The 16,604-nt window shown below is 36.6% G+C and overlaps 1 protein-coding gene across 6 annotated transcripts in view; it reads left to right on the top strand.

Moving 5' to 3' along the window:
• The window catches only part of CDKAL1 (CDK5 regulatory subunit associated protein 1-like 1), a 645,197-nt gene that overhangs the window by 187,527 nt on the left and 441,066 nt on the right, over nucleotides 1–16,604 (top strand). For all 6 annotated transcript variants that reach the window (XM_005869973.2, XM_005869971.2, XM_005869975.2 and 3 more), the window contains exon 7: nucleotides 7,524–7,572. In XM_005869973.2, coding sequence (XP_005870035.1) covers nucleotides 7,524–7,572 — 49 coding nt within the window. The remainder of the gene's footprint in view (nucleotides 1–7,523; nucleotides 7,573–16,604) is intronic.

Raw genomic sequence — 16,604 nt, 5'->3', positions numbered from 1 at the left:
AATTCGTGCACTGGGGGGGGGGGTCCTTCTGCCTGGACTGTGCCCTCTCGCAGTCCGGGAGCCCTTGGAGGATGTCTGAGGCTCCTACCACTGCCACTGCACTCGCTAGCCGTGAGCCCAACTTCTGGCTGAACGGTGCTCCTCCTGTGGGAACGCACTGACCACCAGGGGCTGCTCCTGCGTTGAGTGTCTTCCCCCTGGTGGTCAGTGCACATCATAGAGACTGGTCGTTCTGCTGTTCAGTCGATTTGCATATTAGCCTTTTATTATATAGGATGTTTTACATCTCTCATGTATATTTCTGTTTTAGTTCTAATATTACTGTTTTTAACTTTAGTATCACTTCAAAAATAACTTTTTACTTTATAACATGCTCTATTATGTAATATGATAATATTCTGATGTTCCAAATATTGTTTCTCTATATAATTGAGTTTAGCATGTTGAATTTTCTTATAAATGTTTAAAGATTTTTTTCCCACTATAGAAAGTTTTGTAAGTATTTTAATTGGATTTATAGGAAAGAAGTTCCTGGTACTGATACTCATTTTGCTGGCATCATCTAGCCTGGCCTCATCTTTCAATTAGTAATTTTTATCTCTTACTAAGTGTTAGTCACTCACTGGTACCATTCAGATAGAAAATATGCTTTTAGCCATGTGTGGAATGTACTGTCATATAATTTTTGATGAAAGGGCTGTTTCTACTATTGGGGAAGAATTTTTCTCAGAGAAGAGATGAAAGAAGATGAAAGGAGATGAGAAAGTTATGTTCAAAGAGTTAAACCCCATGTAGCATAGTATCAAGTGCTCTTTTGTTTAGCTCATTAGCAAATTGTTCACAGACTTGTGAATTCAGGAAATCTTTCATCTAGTAGAGTTAAAGATATTGTTAGTTTGGTGACTGCTATGGATTTCCCCAAATTGAAGAGATGTGGAAATTGAGCTCTCTTCCAATACTAGTAAATATCATTTTTAGAGGTAAGGACTTTTCTTAACAGCTTGGAGAAAAATTTTTTGAGAGAAATTTTTAGAGAGAAAAATATTTTTATGGAGATGCCAGTACTGAACTTTAACCTGTTAGATGCTGATTATTGGATCAATCTTTCATTATTGTAAAAGTGAAAAATTTGAGCAAACACATGATAGAAAAGGCTCTTTATGTGTACTGTTCTTATAGAAAAAGAAACTTTTTTTTAAAGGTTGGTAGAGTTTTTACGTAGTTTTAAAGTTTTGATCTGATACTTCTTAATTAGAATGATGTCAGGTTGCCCTAATTTATTTATATACAATCAAAATTAAGAGAGCTAATGAGAAAGTTCCTTTGCATCTAGGTTTATGTGTATATTTAATATAGGTATACTCTTACTTGTGGAAGGATTTGAGATGTCTTGGGATACAATCAAGGGATAGTAAAACCCCAACCCGATTCAGGTAAGTATAAAAAGACTCACACCAGGGAACAGAGAAATGTGGATAAAGAGTAGTTTCTGCACATTTTCCATAGGATTAGCCACAGCAATGCTGTTAAGATTGTTCTTTAACCCTCTGGTGACTTCCTTTTGTTAGTAGAATAAAATCTAAAATGCATAGCATGAACTACAAGGTCTCATATACAGGGGGTGGGCAAAAGTAGGTCTGCAGTTGTTCATAATACAAGAATCAATTATACAAGAATAAAGTCTGTGTTTCATATACAACTAAAACCTACTTTTGCCCATCCCTGATATCTTCCCTTAATTGTTTGACTCAATCTCCTTCCATTCTGCACCTCACTTCCCATCATGTCTCTTTTATGTGTTCTTCCCCCTGGAGGTTCATGTTGATGCTTCTGTCTTAGGATCCCGGTCCCAGGATTAATGCTACCTACTCCGAGGTTTACCTGGACCACTATTGCAAAATTGCTCTCTCCACCTCCTGCCACTCATAGACTTTTTTTTCCCTTTTTAAAAATTTTTTTTTTTCATAGCCTCTGTCATGATAGGATATGAACATTTTCAGTTATTTACATGTTTGTCTCCATGATTAAAATATAAGTTCTATGAAGCATGGATGTGGTATTTTTCATCATTCTGTCTATCCCCAATTCCTAGAACAGTTGGTGGTTAATAGATATTTGTCAAGGGAATGCATGCATGCCAGTAGTGATGTGTCGGGGAGAGTTTGGGGGAATAGTTGTTGCCTGGGTCTTTTGAAAGTCCAGGTTCACTGGCTAGCATTCTGTGATTGTTTAGTAATGGCCTTCATGTATATAGGAAAAGGGAGATTCATGAAATGTGTCACGTATGTGCCATTCCTGGATGAGATCTACTAAGCAAGAATTGAGTTGGATATTCCTGCACTTCAGTTCCCTAAGCCTCAGGAGTACGGTAATGGTTAGCCTAGGAATGTTCTGAGGGTTAATGAGAAAGTGCATGTGTTGTGTTATCACAGAGCGTAGGACATAGTAATTGCTTAAGAAATGTTAGCTATCACTGTGTTATTACCAGTCATCAACTTATCTAGCTACTGGTTGTTCAGACAAAAAGATACTTCAAGTATACTAGTATACTAAAGCAGAACCTCTGCAGAATAGTATCAGTTTGCTCCCTGACTGACCTTTTTTTTAGCCAACATGGCAAAATTGTTCTTAGGATATGTATTACTTCCTAGGGCTGCCATAACAAATTACCACAAACTGGGGGCCAATTTAGCCATACTCCAGAACTCCACTTTCCAGTGTGGTTGTCAGTAGCCACACATGATTATTTAAATTAATTAAAGTTAAAATTTAGTTCCTCAGTCACAGTAGCCACATTTCAAATACCCAGTCAGTGTGGCTACCATGTTGGACAACACACAGCATATAATCATTTCCATCACCGTAGAAAATTCTTTTTGATAGCACTGCTCTAAACAATAGGGAATTTCTGAATAGCACCTTTATTTGCTTTAGATGACTTTCTATAGGTTTGTTTCTTCAATATATGTTTAGTTATAAATGTGGAGTGGTTCATAATAGCTGAATAAAATATTTTTATGGATTTCTTTTAAAAGTTCTACAGCAGAATGACTCATTAATATTATTCATGAATTGTTTATTCACCAACTCCTTTTTTCATTGTGGAGAACATATGGAGTCAGTAATAGAACATACTGCATGTCTTTTTTTTTCTGTATATTTATAACTAAGTGCCTGGAGGACACAAGATACTGTTTTATTTATTTTATTTGAATTATATGCCAGAGACTAAGCTCTTGTGTATTGAGGACTACAATTTATAGTATTAATTAAGAACAGCTTTTCTGTTATTCCCAGAAAGTATTCAATGTATTCTTCTTTACTGTATGTGAATCTGGAGTTTATTCTTTCTCTCATGATTGTTTTATCTTCTCTACTTGTCTCTCATCCCATGCTTTTTATTTTGGTTCCTAACTTCTCCCTTTTCCATTTAACTCCCACTCTTCTCTGTCTTTTCTGTCTCACCTTTTTTTCCTCCCTATCATCCATTCCTCCAATTTCATCCTTACAAAAATGGAAATAACACAATATTTTCAGAAAATGCTTGTTTGTAATCAAATACTTTAAAATATTTTGCTTCAAATTTGGTAGACCCTTATTTTTAAAGTTTTAGAGCAGCAGTTCTCAACCTGTGGGTCGCGACCCCTTTGGGGGTCAAACGACTCTTTCACAGGGGTCGCCTAAGACCATTGGAAAACACATATATAATTACTTATTGTTTTTGTGATTAATCACTATGCTTTAATTATGTTCAATTTGTAACAATGAAAATACATCCTGCATATCAGATATTTACATTACGATTCATCACAGTAGCAAAATTACAGTTATGAAGTAGCAACGAAAATAATTTTATGGTTGGGGCTCACCACGACATGAGGAACTATATTAAAGGGTCGTGGCATTAGGAAGGTTGAGAACCACTGTTTTAGAGCTTCCTCATATCACCCAGTGATTAAATAATCACGTGTGGCCAGTATTTATTTTTCTGCCACAAAGGCAAATGTAATCAATTACTTTTACTGGTATAAATCAGAGGTTCTATTTTGAGCTGTATACATTCATGCAAATTCTATGAGACCATCCGAGTGAAAGACAATCTCTGTTAGACATGCACATGTATTTCACTTAAAAACTTTTTTTATTTTGACGTAATTTTATATTCACAGAAAATCTGCAAAAATAATTACCATATACTACTCATTATTCAGATTCCCCAAATGTTAATTTTTAACAAATTTGGTAATTCTCTTTTTATATATACACATTTTTCTGATTCTTTTTCTTTTGTATCCTCACCCGAGAAGTACATGCTTAGAGAAGAGGAGGGAGGGACCATATTCATATCTTGCAGTTGTCCCAATAATGTCCTTAATAGGAAAAGAATCCAGATCCAAAGCTGCATTCAGCTGTCAGGTCTCTTTAGACTCCTTTGATTTGGAACATTTCCTTAGTTTTCCATTGAGTTTCATGACCTTTACATTGCAACATTTGACTACCCTCAACACTTTTTTGGTAAATAACAGCTTTTTAGTTTTTTGCTAATATAATTCACACACCATACAATTTTACCATTTCAAATGCTTAATTCAGTGTTTTTTAGTACAGTCACAGTCACCACCATCAATTCTAGAATATATTCCATCACTCCAAAGGAAACTCTATACTCCTTAGCAGTTTCTTCCATTTCTTTCACCACCTATCCATAGGCAATTACTAATCTACTTTGTTTCTGAAGATTTTTCTATTCTGGCCATTTCATATACATAGAATAATTTAATATTTGACTTTTTTAGTCTGGCTTCTTTTACTTACCATAATATTTTAGCATATATTAATACTTCTTTCTCTTTTATGGTTTAATGATATTTCATTGTATTTATATACCACTTGTATCTGTCAGTTGATGGGACTTTTGGTTGTTGCTGTTAGGAATAATACTGCTATGAACATTTGTCTACAAGTTTTTGTGTGGAAATATGTTTTCATTTCTCTTGGATGTGTATCTAGGATTGGAATTACTGGATCATATGGTAACTTTACGTTTAACCATTTGAGAATCTGCTGATACTGTTATGAATCGTAATGTAAATATCTGATATGCAGGGATGGTCTTAGCGACCCCTGTGAAAGGGTCGTTCGACCGCCAAAGAGGTCGTGACCCATAGGTTGAGAACCGCTGCACTAAGGCAAAGGAATATTTTAAAGAGTTTTGCCATTGCATTTTTAGTAAAGGTTTTTTTTTTAAAGGTTATTTTTTGGGTCTCAGTTGAGGTCATTGCAGCATTGTTGTATAGTGAAGATTAGAAATAACATAAAGGCCCATTAATGCAATGAGATTAATGTTTGTTATGGTATATCTATACAGGAGACTCTGGGAGCTAGTAAAATGAATGAAGTAGGCCTATATACTGATGATGTATAGAAAACAAATCAAGGACAGGTCTACTTTATATGTCATATATCTATGTCTCATAACTAAAAAAAAAGAAGAAAAAACTATAGAATACTAGAGGCCCGGTTCACGAAATTCATGCACTCAGGGGGAGCGGGATGTGGGGGTCCCTAAACCTGGCCTGCACCCTGTTGCAGTCCGGGAGAACTCGGGGAATGTCCGTCAGTTGGACATCCTTAGGGCTACCACGGAGGTGGGAGAGGCTCCCACCACCGCTGCTGCGCTCAACAGCCATGAACCCTGGCTTCTGGCTGAGCTGCGCTCCCCCTGTGGGAGTGCACTGACCACCAGGGGGCAGCTCCTGTGTTGAGCATCCACCCCTTGGTGGTCAGTGTGTGCGTCATAGCGAAAGGTCGGACACTTAGCATATTAGGCTTTTATTATATAGGATAATTATACTAGAGGCCCGATGCATGAAATTCTTGCAAGAGTAGGCCTTCCTTACCCTGGCTGCTGGCACCGTCTTCCCTCCAGCACCTGGGACCCAGGCTTCCGTCTGGCCACCAGCAGGCACCTGGTACCCGGGCTTCCCTTGCAGCTACGGCTTCGTCCGGAAGGTGTCCAGAAGGACGTCTGGTCTAATTAGCATATTATGCTTTTATTATTATAGATTAGACCCCTTTATGCATGGTTTTGCTTTCTGCAGTTTCAGTTACCTATGGTTAAACACTGAACATTAAATAGAAATTTCCAGAAATAAACAACTCTTAAGTTGTAAATTGTGTGGTTCTTGAATAAATCTCATGCCGTCCTGCGCTGTTCTACTCTGTGCCCTCTGGGATGTGAATCATCCCTTTGTCCATAGTATTCATGCTGTATATGCCACCCACCCTCTAGCCACTTATTATTGGTTACTGTTGTTAATCTCTTACTGTCTCTAATTTATAATTTAAACTTTATTATAGGTATATGTGTATAGGAAAAGGCAATATATACGGAATTTGTTACTATCTTTGATTTCAGGTACCCATTGGGGGTGGTCTTGGAACATATATCTCATGGATAAAGGGGGCTACTGTATAAAGGGTGAGGCAAATGTAAGACAAATCAAGGACAGGTCTATTCATATGGAAAGTAATATAATCATTAATAAATAATAATACAATAATTAACTCTTATCTGCCCTGTATATAAATGTTTAGCATTTGGAAATGTCTTGGTATCTACTCATCAGATAATTATGAGTGATTCATCTGAGGAGTGGAAATGGAGCATGGAGGATGTTATGGGTTACTTTATTTCTGCTTTATATTTCTGTTTTGTTTGAATTTGTTCAGTGAACAAATTTCTTTTGTAATAAAACAATTAACTGGATATCACTTATGATCTAAGTTAACTTTCTCTATTCCTTTAGCTTCTTGGACTACAATCTTTGCTTTTTCCATTTTCCGTCTAAACTCCAGCCACTCTAACTCAGTTTCCCTAGTGGGCCTCTTCTAATCTAATCCTGCTTATCCTCAAGAAGCATTCCTGGGTCACTCAGTCAGATTTTATTACCTTTCCTCTGTGATCTCCTGATGCCCTGGGAAATCTTTCTTAGTCACTCATGTCTAGGGCAGGAGCTGTTATTATTTGACTTTGTAGTCCATGGGCTTGAGCACAGTACCCAGCACAGGATAGAAATTCATTAAAAGGGGTTTCAGTGTTAAACTAATAAAACAGAGAATTTGGGGTCGATCCTCTTAATATCAGCATGCCCTTTTGTGTAGGTTGTCATTGTTTTTGAAGCTCTGTGTGAAGAGACATGTTTTAATTAAACTTTAGTTTATATCTCAGGACTTTTTGAGTTTATGTTGATAAGCTCTTCTAACAACTCCAGGAAGTTTATTTAAATGTAATATGATTTCTTTAATTGTCATTAGAGGACAGGAGAGTGATAATTTCATATTTCATTATAACAAAATCTCAATATAGAATATTTTTTATAATACTGTCAAATGCATTAATTAAAGAAAACCTGCATTCGTGGGCTTAGAAAATGTGTAGCATTGACTCAAGTGGAAGGATAAACAAATTAATATTTCTTCTTTGGGTAAGCTCCTTGTCTAACAGTTTGTTTTCTTTCTAGGTTCAACAGATAGATCGTGTAGTAGAAGTTGTGGAGGAAACAATTAAAGGTAATTCTTGAAAGAAAGATAAGCAGAGGTATATTTTGTATATAAAACTGCCTGACAGAGGTTAACTTGGACGGGGTGCAGAGACAGGGGACGGATAACGAGCCCCGTTCCTCTCAGCTTGTTCCAAGAAGGAGGGCCAGTCACCATCTTCCATGGTTTCCATCTTCTTAGCTATTTCTTTATAGTTTACTATTCTCTTCTTGGACATATTATAAAAAAGAGTCATCCACCATAGCAGTCTCCTGTTGCTTCATCGCAGGTCTTGCAATGATTTTTGAGGCTTTACAGCATCCGAGGTATATATTTATAAAAATACTACTTAGTTAATATTTATTGAGCATCTTTGTGAAAATTTTTGTTTTAGATAAAATTTTGTCCCCGACTGTTTCATGCATTGACTGACCCCATAAAAGAGGCATATATTTGATTAGTTTATCAGGGAGTTAGTTCATAGTTCTTTTAGTTTCTGTATTTTTATTTTTAATTGAATTTATTGGGGTGACATTGGTTAATAAAATTATATAGGTTTCAAGTGTATAATTCTATAACACATCATCTGTATATCGTATGTTCACCACCCCAAGCCAAGTCTCCTTACATCTCTGTTTATTTCCCCTTTATCCTTTTCTATCCCTCCAACCCCCTTTTCCTCTGGTAATCACCATACCGTTATCTGTATCTATGTGTTGTTATTTTTTTATTTTTTTTTTGCTTTTGCTTAATCCCTTCACCCCTTTCACCCAGCACCCCTCCCCACTCCTCTCTGGTAGCTGTCAGCCTGTTCTCTGCCTATGGGTCTGTTTCTCTTTTGTTTGTTACTTTTTAAGTGACATCATGTATATTTGCCTTTTCTCTGGCTGGATTATTTCACTTAGTATAATAATCTCCAGGTCCATCCATTCTTTTGCAAAGGGTAAGATTTTCTTCTTTTTTATGACAGAGTAGTATTCTATGTGCAACAGCTCTTTTATTCAGTCATCTACTTATGGACACTTGGGCTACTTCCAAATCTTGGCCATTGTAAATAACACTACAACATAGGGGAGCATATATTCCTTCAAATTAGTGTTTTGGTTTCCTAGAGTGTAATTTTTGTAGTTTCACTAGAAAATAGAATTATTCTTTGCTTATTTCATCAGTCAATGTTCTTTGAAACAGATTTTTATTTGTGTCACTGAGAAATAAGCCATTCTTAATTCTGTAGTTTAATTCATAAATATTTGTAACTTCTTTTTCCGTGGTTAGATTAGCACAAATTAAACTAATAATATGATATTGAAATATTAAGTTAAATGAATTAAAGGTCTCACTTAAATTTAACTATCTTCTTGTAATGAGAAATTTACTTAAAAACAACAACAACCAAATATATTACTTTCCTCAAATTGAAATTTTTTAAAACCACATTTTTTTTTTCTGCTGGCATTTATCTGCTACCTTCCACATGCTGTGAATAATGCTTATTAATTTTGAATCTTTGATTTATTAAGAGATTGATAACCACAGAATATGATAATGAGGCCATAACTTAATCTTTTCTTGAAATTCCAAAATAAAATGAAATATCATGATCACAGATTTTTAGCAGTGGTAATTTGAATGTTTTCTTTAAACTGTACCTCAACTCTTTCTTGGAGAATTCAGAAGTACTATCATGTATTGAGCACTTAGAGTGTCACAGGCACTGTGCTAAGCACTTCACATGCATTAAATCATTTTATCTTCACAGAAGTCCTGTGAAGTGAGGTGGGTATAAATATCATTCTCATTTTTCAGATAAAAAATCTGAGACACAGGCCACATGGCTGGTAAGTGGCAGAGTTAGGATTTGAATCATTCCTGGCTCTATGGTGCTGTGATGTCTCTGCTCTCTTCCAACTGAGAGTCACTGCTTTATACTTGATCAGCTTGTTAAAGGAGGGCTTCGGGGTATCTGAGCATGTTGTTGCCTTATTTATCCTCCGTTTGAGTAGTAGGCACATACTGTCCACTCAGTAATTTGTTAAAGTAGTTAATGGTAATGAAGGTAACACAGGAGAAAATCTACACAGTGACTTTTTAGATCCAACACTCAAGGCATGATCCATGAAAGAAATAATTGATAAGCTAGACTTCATTAAAATTAAAAACTTCTGTGCAAAAGACACTGTTAAGAGAATGAGAAGACAAGCCACAGACTGTGAGAAATATATTTGGAAAAGACATATCTGATAAAGTATTCTTACCCCAAATATTCAAGAACTTTTAATGTTCAATAACAAAATAAGCAACCTGATTTTTAAAATGGGCTAACAACCTGAATAGAAACTTCACAAAAGTATATATACAAATGGTGAATAAGCATATGAAAAGATGATAAATATATGCCATTAGTCAGTTGTAAATTGAAACAACAATGAGCTACCACTGCCCACATATTAGAACGGCCAAAATCTGAAACACTGACAACACCAAATGCTGACGAGAATGTGGAGCAACAGGGACTCTCATTCATTGCTGTTAGGAATACAAAACATTTGGCAGTTTCTTACAAAACTAAACATACTCTTTCCATGTGATCCAGCAGTTATACTCCTTGGTATTTATCCAAAGAAGTTGAAAACTTATGTCCACACAAAAACCTGCACACAGATGTTTACAGCAGTTTTATTCAGATTATAACAAATATACCACTCTGGTGAGGGATGTTGATAATGGGTGGGCTGTGTGTGTGTGCTGGAGGGAAAGGGGTGTATGGGAACTCTTATTTTCTGCTCATTTTCGTTGTAAACCTAAAGCTGCTATAGAAAATAGTCTGTTAAAAAACAATGAATAGTAAATAACATTGTGCTCAGGAGGCTGCCAAATGGCTTGCAGAGATATAATTGCTATAGGAAATCATAGAAGGTAAAGGTTAACTATGTTTTTTAATACTCACAACAATTCTGACACCAAATGTATACATTTTCTACACTAAGCAGTTCTTACACTAGCTACCCAGAGTTAGGGCAGATGTCATAGGCTAAGGCCTCCGTCTTACAAGACTGCCCACACCTTCAGTGGGCAATCGCAAGTCTAGATTGTCACCTATACTTCTGACAGACCAATTATAAATCGGGTTTCTATGACCCCCTCCTTAGATTTGATAATTTGCTAGAACAGCTCAGAGAACTTAGGAAAGCCCTTTACTTACTATTACTGGTTTATTATAAAAGAGACAAATCACGAACATCCAAATGAAGAAATGCATAGGGCAGGGTGTGTGGAAGGAATACAGAGCTTCTATGCTCTCTGGGTGCACCACTCTCCCAGCACCCCAATGCTTTTACCAACTTGGAAGCTCTCCAAACCCCATCATTTTTTTTTTTTCTGGAAGCTATATTACATAGACATGATTGACTAAATCATTGCCCTTTGGTGATTGAGTTTAATGTCCAGCCCCTCTCCCCTCTCTGGAGGTAGGGTCTGTGTGGCTGAAAGTTCCAAGCTCCTAAACATGATTGGCTCCTATGGTCACCACACCCACCCTTCAAGAATGTCCTCATTAGCATAAGCTCATATGTTTAGCATAAACTAATTAGCATAAATTCAGAAAGGGGCTTATTATGAATAACAAAAAATGCTCTAGTCGCTCCTGTCACTCAGGAAATTATGAGTTTTTGGAACTCTATCATGGGTGAAGACCATACATATATTATTCTATCACAATATCACAGAAGGCTTCTGATCTCCATAGTTGGGTTAATTAGGGATGGCTTCTCACTGAGGAGTTTGGGCTTGAGTGGATTTATTGGAGAGATTGCATTTGATTCAATTGTAAGAATCAACAGCAAGAGTTGAGTTGAAGATGAAATTGATGGGGATGTTCATTGGCAGGTTTGGTTTGAGGGTAGGAAGGCTGGCGAATTAAGTCTTAGTAATGCAACGAAACAATTTCAGATATGGAAGAAATAATTTTGTAGGTGTCCTTAGTTTTCAGATGAGGAAGCTGAGGTAGGCAGAGATTAGATGACTCATCTGAGATCTACTGGTTAATAGGGAATGAGGCCTCTCTGTGAACTTCTGTTCTTTACTTTCTATTTCTGCTGCCAATACTTCATGTAGACAGCATAAGTTAGTGATATAATGTTGTCTTTAGCATTTAACGAGTTGTTTGTGTCTGTCAGCATGTTACTTTTCTGAGGCTCAATTTTCTGTTTAAAATGGAGAGGATTTAATGGGTAGTACTTTTGAGTTACCCAGAACACAACTCATATTAATGTTTATTTCTTACTCTCTCCTTAATACCTAGACTGCTGGTATAACTTGACTGACCTCTGCTACCAATGACTCTGTTTTCAATCGGACTGTATATATTATTATCCTCAAATTATTTACTCTCCTTCATCTGTGTCTTTAGTGGTTGCCTGTTACCCACTAAATTAATGGGGGACTTCTTAGTGTGATTTTAATGATCTTCTACCCCATTCTGCCATCTTCACCGTCCCTCCCACCCATTAATTTTATACAAATACCTTTTTCTCTGATCAACTATTTATTTGTTGTCCTTTCTCTGTTATTTGCAGTTTGCTTCACATTCATCTTAGGGTCCTGGATAGGGTCTATTTGCCCCTCTAGATTAATTCCCCACCCTTCTCCACCTGTTGCGTGTCCCTGGAGGCTGACCTGTGTGACTGCATCAGTAGATCCTTGCTGTCTGGCATCTAGATGGATTTAGTCCATTAGAGGTTGGAGGTGTGACTAGCACAGGAGATAGGAGTATGTCTTATCTGCTCACCCCTCCCTCCTGCTCATCCTCTATTGGTTGCTTCTCTCACCTGAAGGCCATAGCCTCTGTCAGGTGGCTCCCTCTATTCATCTATTTACCAGGTTCCTGTAACTATTTCCTTCCTTTGATTTTGCAGGCCCAGGAGTAGAAACAACTCCCCATTGTTGCTCACCTTAGAGTATCGCATTGTCTCTTGTTGGTTTTGCTAACTTTGCCAAACTTTAGTCAATAGTCCCTTTATTAAAATCTCTTCAATTATGCAGTGTGCCATCTGCTTTGCTGGGACCCTGATTGATAAATGCTCCATGGAGAAGCAAGATTCTGCCCAGAAGGGCCAGATGGAATACAGCCTGACAAGAGGATTTTGCCATAATTCTCTTGTTTCCACATTTGATTCCTGTTGGGCTCTTTTCATATTTCTTCCTTGAAGGGGGTTTGGACAGACAGCCTCTGCCACAGCCTGTTTGCATTCTTTTTATCGCTATCCTTATGCTATACCAAGTAATGTTTTTAAAAATGTATTAATAAGATACACTGATGCTGAAAGCATTTAAATCTTATAATTAACATAAAACTGTGCAAAGCATATTCCATTTGCATCTGTCTTAGTTGGAACAAAATGGAAAATTTCAAGTTACATTAAATGAAACCTCATTATTTTAATAGTGGCCTGAAAATTTCATTTTCTAGCATTTGCTTTGGGAGAGGCCAGATTATATGGATTCAGGATTTTCTCTGTTAACATCTTGAAAATGCAAGAAGATGTGTAACTAAATCTAACGGAATAAATACAATGTTTAAAGGATTTAAATTCATTTGTTTTAAAAATACTCATATGGACCTTAGTCTCCGTTTATGAGGTCATTAATACTTTCTGCATGAAAGCTCTGATGGGAATATAAATCTGCACTTCTTCTGATATGCGTACATGACATCTTCAAAACAAGAAAAAACTTTGTAATCCTTTGTAAAAGGTAGTCTAACTATATAACTTAAGACAAATGAATGCAAGTAAATATTGCCTATTGAAATTAGAAAAATGTTTTTACTAGTAAGTCATATTTCTTCTCTAGTCAATCTCTAATAAAAGAGGCCTCTATTGTTATTAATATGTTTGCTAGTATTTTAGTCAGTCTAATTCCAAATGCCTCCAGTGTTGGTAATTCAAGACTTTCCCAATATGGTACAATCTGCAAGTTTAATTGATTTTCTGTTTTCTCCAACTTCTCGGTAATTGATGCAGTCTTGGATTAGACTTATCTAAATTCCCAGGGTACTTCACCAAATAGGTCTTTTTTTAAATTTTATTTAACACATTAATCTTCACTCTGTCAGATTTTGTGTTTTGCATTTGATGTTAATTCAGAGCATAAAGTCTTTGTAAATTGAGACTGGAAGGCAGAAGCATATAAAGCGCGGTTTTGTCAGTGTTAATCATGAGGAACTGCCCTACGGAGTCCAGTGGAGACTGATGTGGGGAAGTTTGCCCGGTGTAATGGATAAGGGAATGGAGCTTGGATATGGAGCATTTCACATCTGCCACAGTACTGTACTACAGCAGCACACTGGCTTTGTCAGTATGTTTTCAATAAACATAATATTTTCAGAAATGAGAATGGATAAATTTCTTTATACCCAAACAGTAAAGTTCTACCATAGGACTTTAAACTTGATTTTCACATCGCTTTATTCTGTATCTTGGTTTGGAATGATGGCTGGAAAGGACTGTCTGTTAGCGAAACCATCATGTCATCTCTTGTCTGCATTTTTATGACACATAACTTTATTAGCCAAATTGTCAGTCCTGTTTCCAGCCACACGCATACTGAGCAGCAACAGTATTATGAGTATTTTTAATTGTGGTCAATGATTACCATGTTTACTGTGGTTTTTTAAAAGTATTTAAGTAACTAAGTTTGTGTAATATTTTTCAGCCATTAAAGTTTTAAAAAATCAAATGAATGCTTAAGTATACCCCTCAGTGGATTCTGCTGCTTTATGGTGGCTTCAGAATGTTTTATATTTTGGTTTGTCTTATATTTAAATGCACTGCTTTAACATGTTCATCACTTATATTTCCTTTTCTATTTAAATATACCTTTTCTTATGGTTTGAAACCACCTTTTATTATTAGTGGGATTTATTTATATGAAGACTTGGGTATTTCATTAACTTTTGATTTCTTTATTCTTGGGTGGGGAGGGTGCATAGTGTTGAATAGTTTCTAAGGTTGATGATCTTATTGTTTTCACATAACACACAGTTATAATGGTTCATTGGATTTGATTGTTCAAAACAGGAAAGGAAATTACTTTAAGTTTGAACCTCTCAGACTTCCCATGACCCAGCCCTGCTGTTAGTGGTCCACTGATCTATCTGGTAAAGTAGCCCCATCCTTCCTTGTTTAAATATTAACAAGGACTTGCCTCCTGTGAAATTTGGCTTCCATGTTAACTCTTGCAAATCTTGATAGTGCCTTGGCAGACTGCATGAAGGTGAGACTACAAGTATTGCTGAATTCTCTAAAAACGTATTACTGTAGTCTAGGCCTTTGTGCAAACCATTAATGTAAAGTGGTTTATAAAGTTTGAACATCCTGATTTTAAAGTTTATATATTAATCATTTTCACCAGGTGTTTGGTATTCTCAGATATAACAATTCTGAGTCTCAAGGTTCTAATTTCTATTTACACTAATAGGAGTTATTTAGTAAAAAAAGCCAAATAGATCAATTAACCCTGTTTTGTGAGTCTCACATAGAAAACATGAAAATTAATATAAATAAAGAAAACTTTAATGTATTTACAAATAGAATTTTTTTTCCTATGTTGTTCTTTCTTTATTATGACTAACTTTAAGAGAATTGGCATGTGGTATACTACTTTTATGCTCTGTGTGCATATTATGTGCTTTTGTGTCTGTCTGGAAAAGCTTTAGTCTTCGTTGAAAGAAGCTACTGTATTTGTTTAGTAAAATTCAGTGAGAAGAATTGGAGCTATAAACTTAGAGAAAATAATATTAGAAGCTTCATTACATGTTTCCAATAGAAGATTAGGTTGTAGGTTAATTGTGGTACTTTCTGTTTTGGCTTGACTGTTCCTAACACATAGTAAGATGTGTATATTGGTAATTCTCCTTTAGTACTTTATAGTTGGATTCCCTAAAAATAGAAATATAAAGTGGAAACAAGGTCATCTTACAGAGACAATATCCAAAATTCAACAGCAAAACCCCCCAAAACAGAAAAGTTATCATCATCCTTGAAAAATTGATTTAAAGACAAATATTTTGTTGTCAGCAAAATTATATATCACAGCCAAGTGAGAAAATTGATAACAAAGAGCAACTTGATGGCTCAGATGTGACTACACAAAAAATTTAAATCTGATTTTCTTGAAAAATTTGTTTGACAATTTGAAAAATTTACTTTATCAGTAGGATGTCGTTTACTAGGTGATGCGACCTTTCCTCAGAAAACCTAACATTGTCAGTACTTGGTGTAGAGAAAGAATGCTGGATTGATTTGTACCTAATATTTGGAGATGTACATTAAAAAAAAAAGTTTATTCTGTAACAGTCTACAGAGCATACAGCACATATTTAGTAACTAGGGGCCCGGTGCATGAAATTCATGCGGGGGGAGGGCGGTGTCCCTCAACCCAGCTTGCACCCTCTTCAATCTGGGACCCCTCGGGGGATGTCCAGACATCCTTCTCACAATCCAGGACTGCTGGCTCTTAACCGCTTGCCTGCCTGATTGCCCCTAACCACTTCTGCCTGCCAGCCTGATGGCTCCATAATCGCTCCTCTGCTGGCCTGATTGACAACTAACTGCTCCCCTACTGGCCTGATCACCCCCAACTGCCCTCCCCTGCCGGCCTGATCGCCCACAACTGCCCTCCCCTGCTGTGACCTGCTTCTTCCGCCCGGACTCTCCTCCTCCGCACGAGGTGGTGGAGACACTGGGACCGGCCTCCTCCATGCCGCGCAGAGCCGCGGGACCCCCCAGGCCTCACCACGCGGAGCTGCCACTGGGAACTGCCTCTGCTGTGCGCACGGCCATGATGCCACCTAGGCTTTTATTATATGGGATTACTTCTGAGACTGAGAGAATACTAGGTGTACTAGTTAATGAGGATTTTTTTCAATAGATGGAGTTACACATATGTTGATATATATGCGATTTGATATGTATGCTATTTTGTTGTATTGACAAGCTTCAAAAATTCATCTGTCAAATTTGATGAAGGTGTTAGCATCATAGATATTTTTACGCTTAAAAATG

The sequence above is a fragment of the Myotis brandtii genome, unplaced genomic scaffold (genome assembly GCF_000412655.1).
Source record: "Myotis brandtii unplaced genomic scaffold, ASM41265v1 scaffold311, whole genome shotgun sequence".
Classification (NCBI taxonomy): Eukaryota; Metazoa; Chordata; class Mammalia; order Chiroptera; family Vespertilionidae; genus Myotis; species Myotis brandtii.
This window is presented reverse-complemented; position numbering and strand designations above follow the sequence as displayed.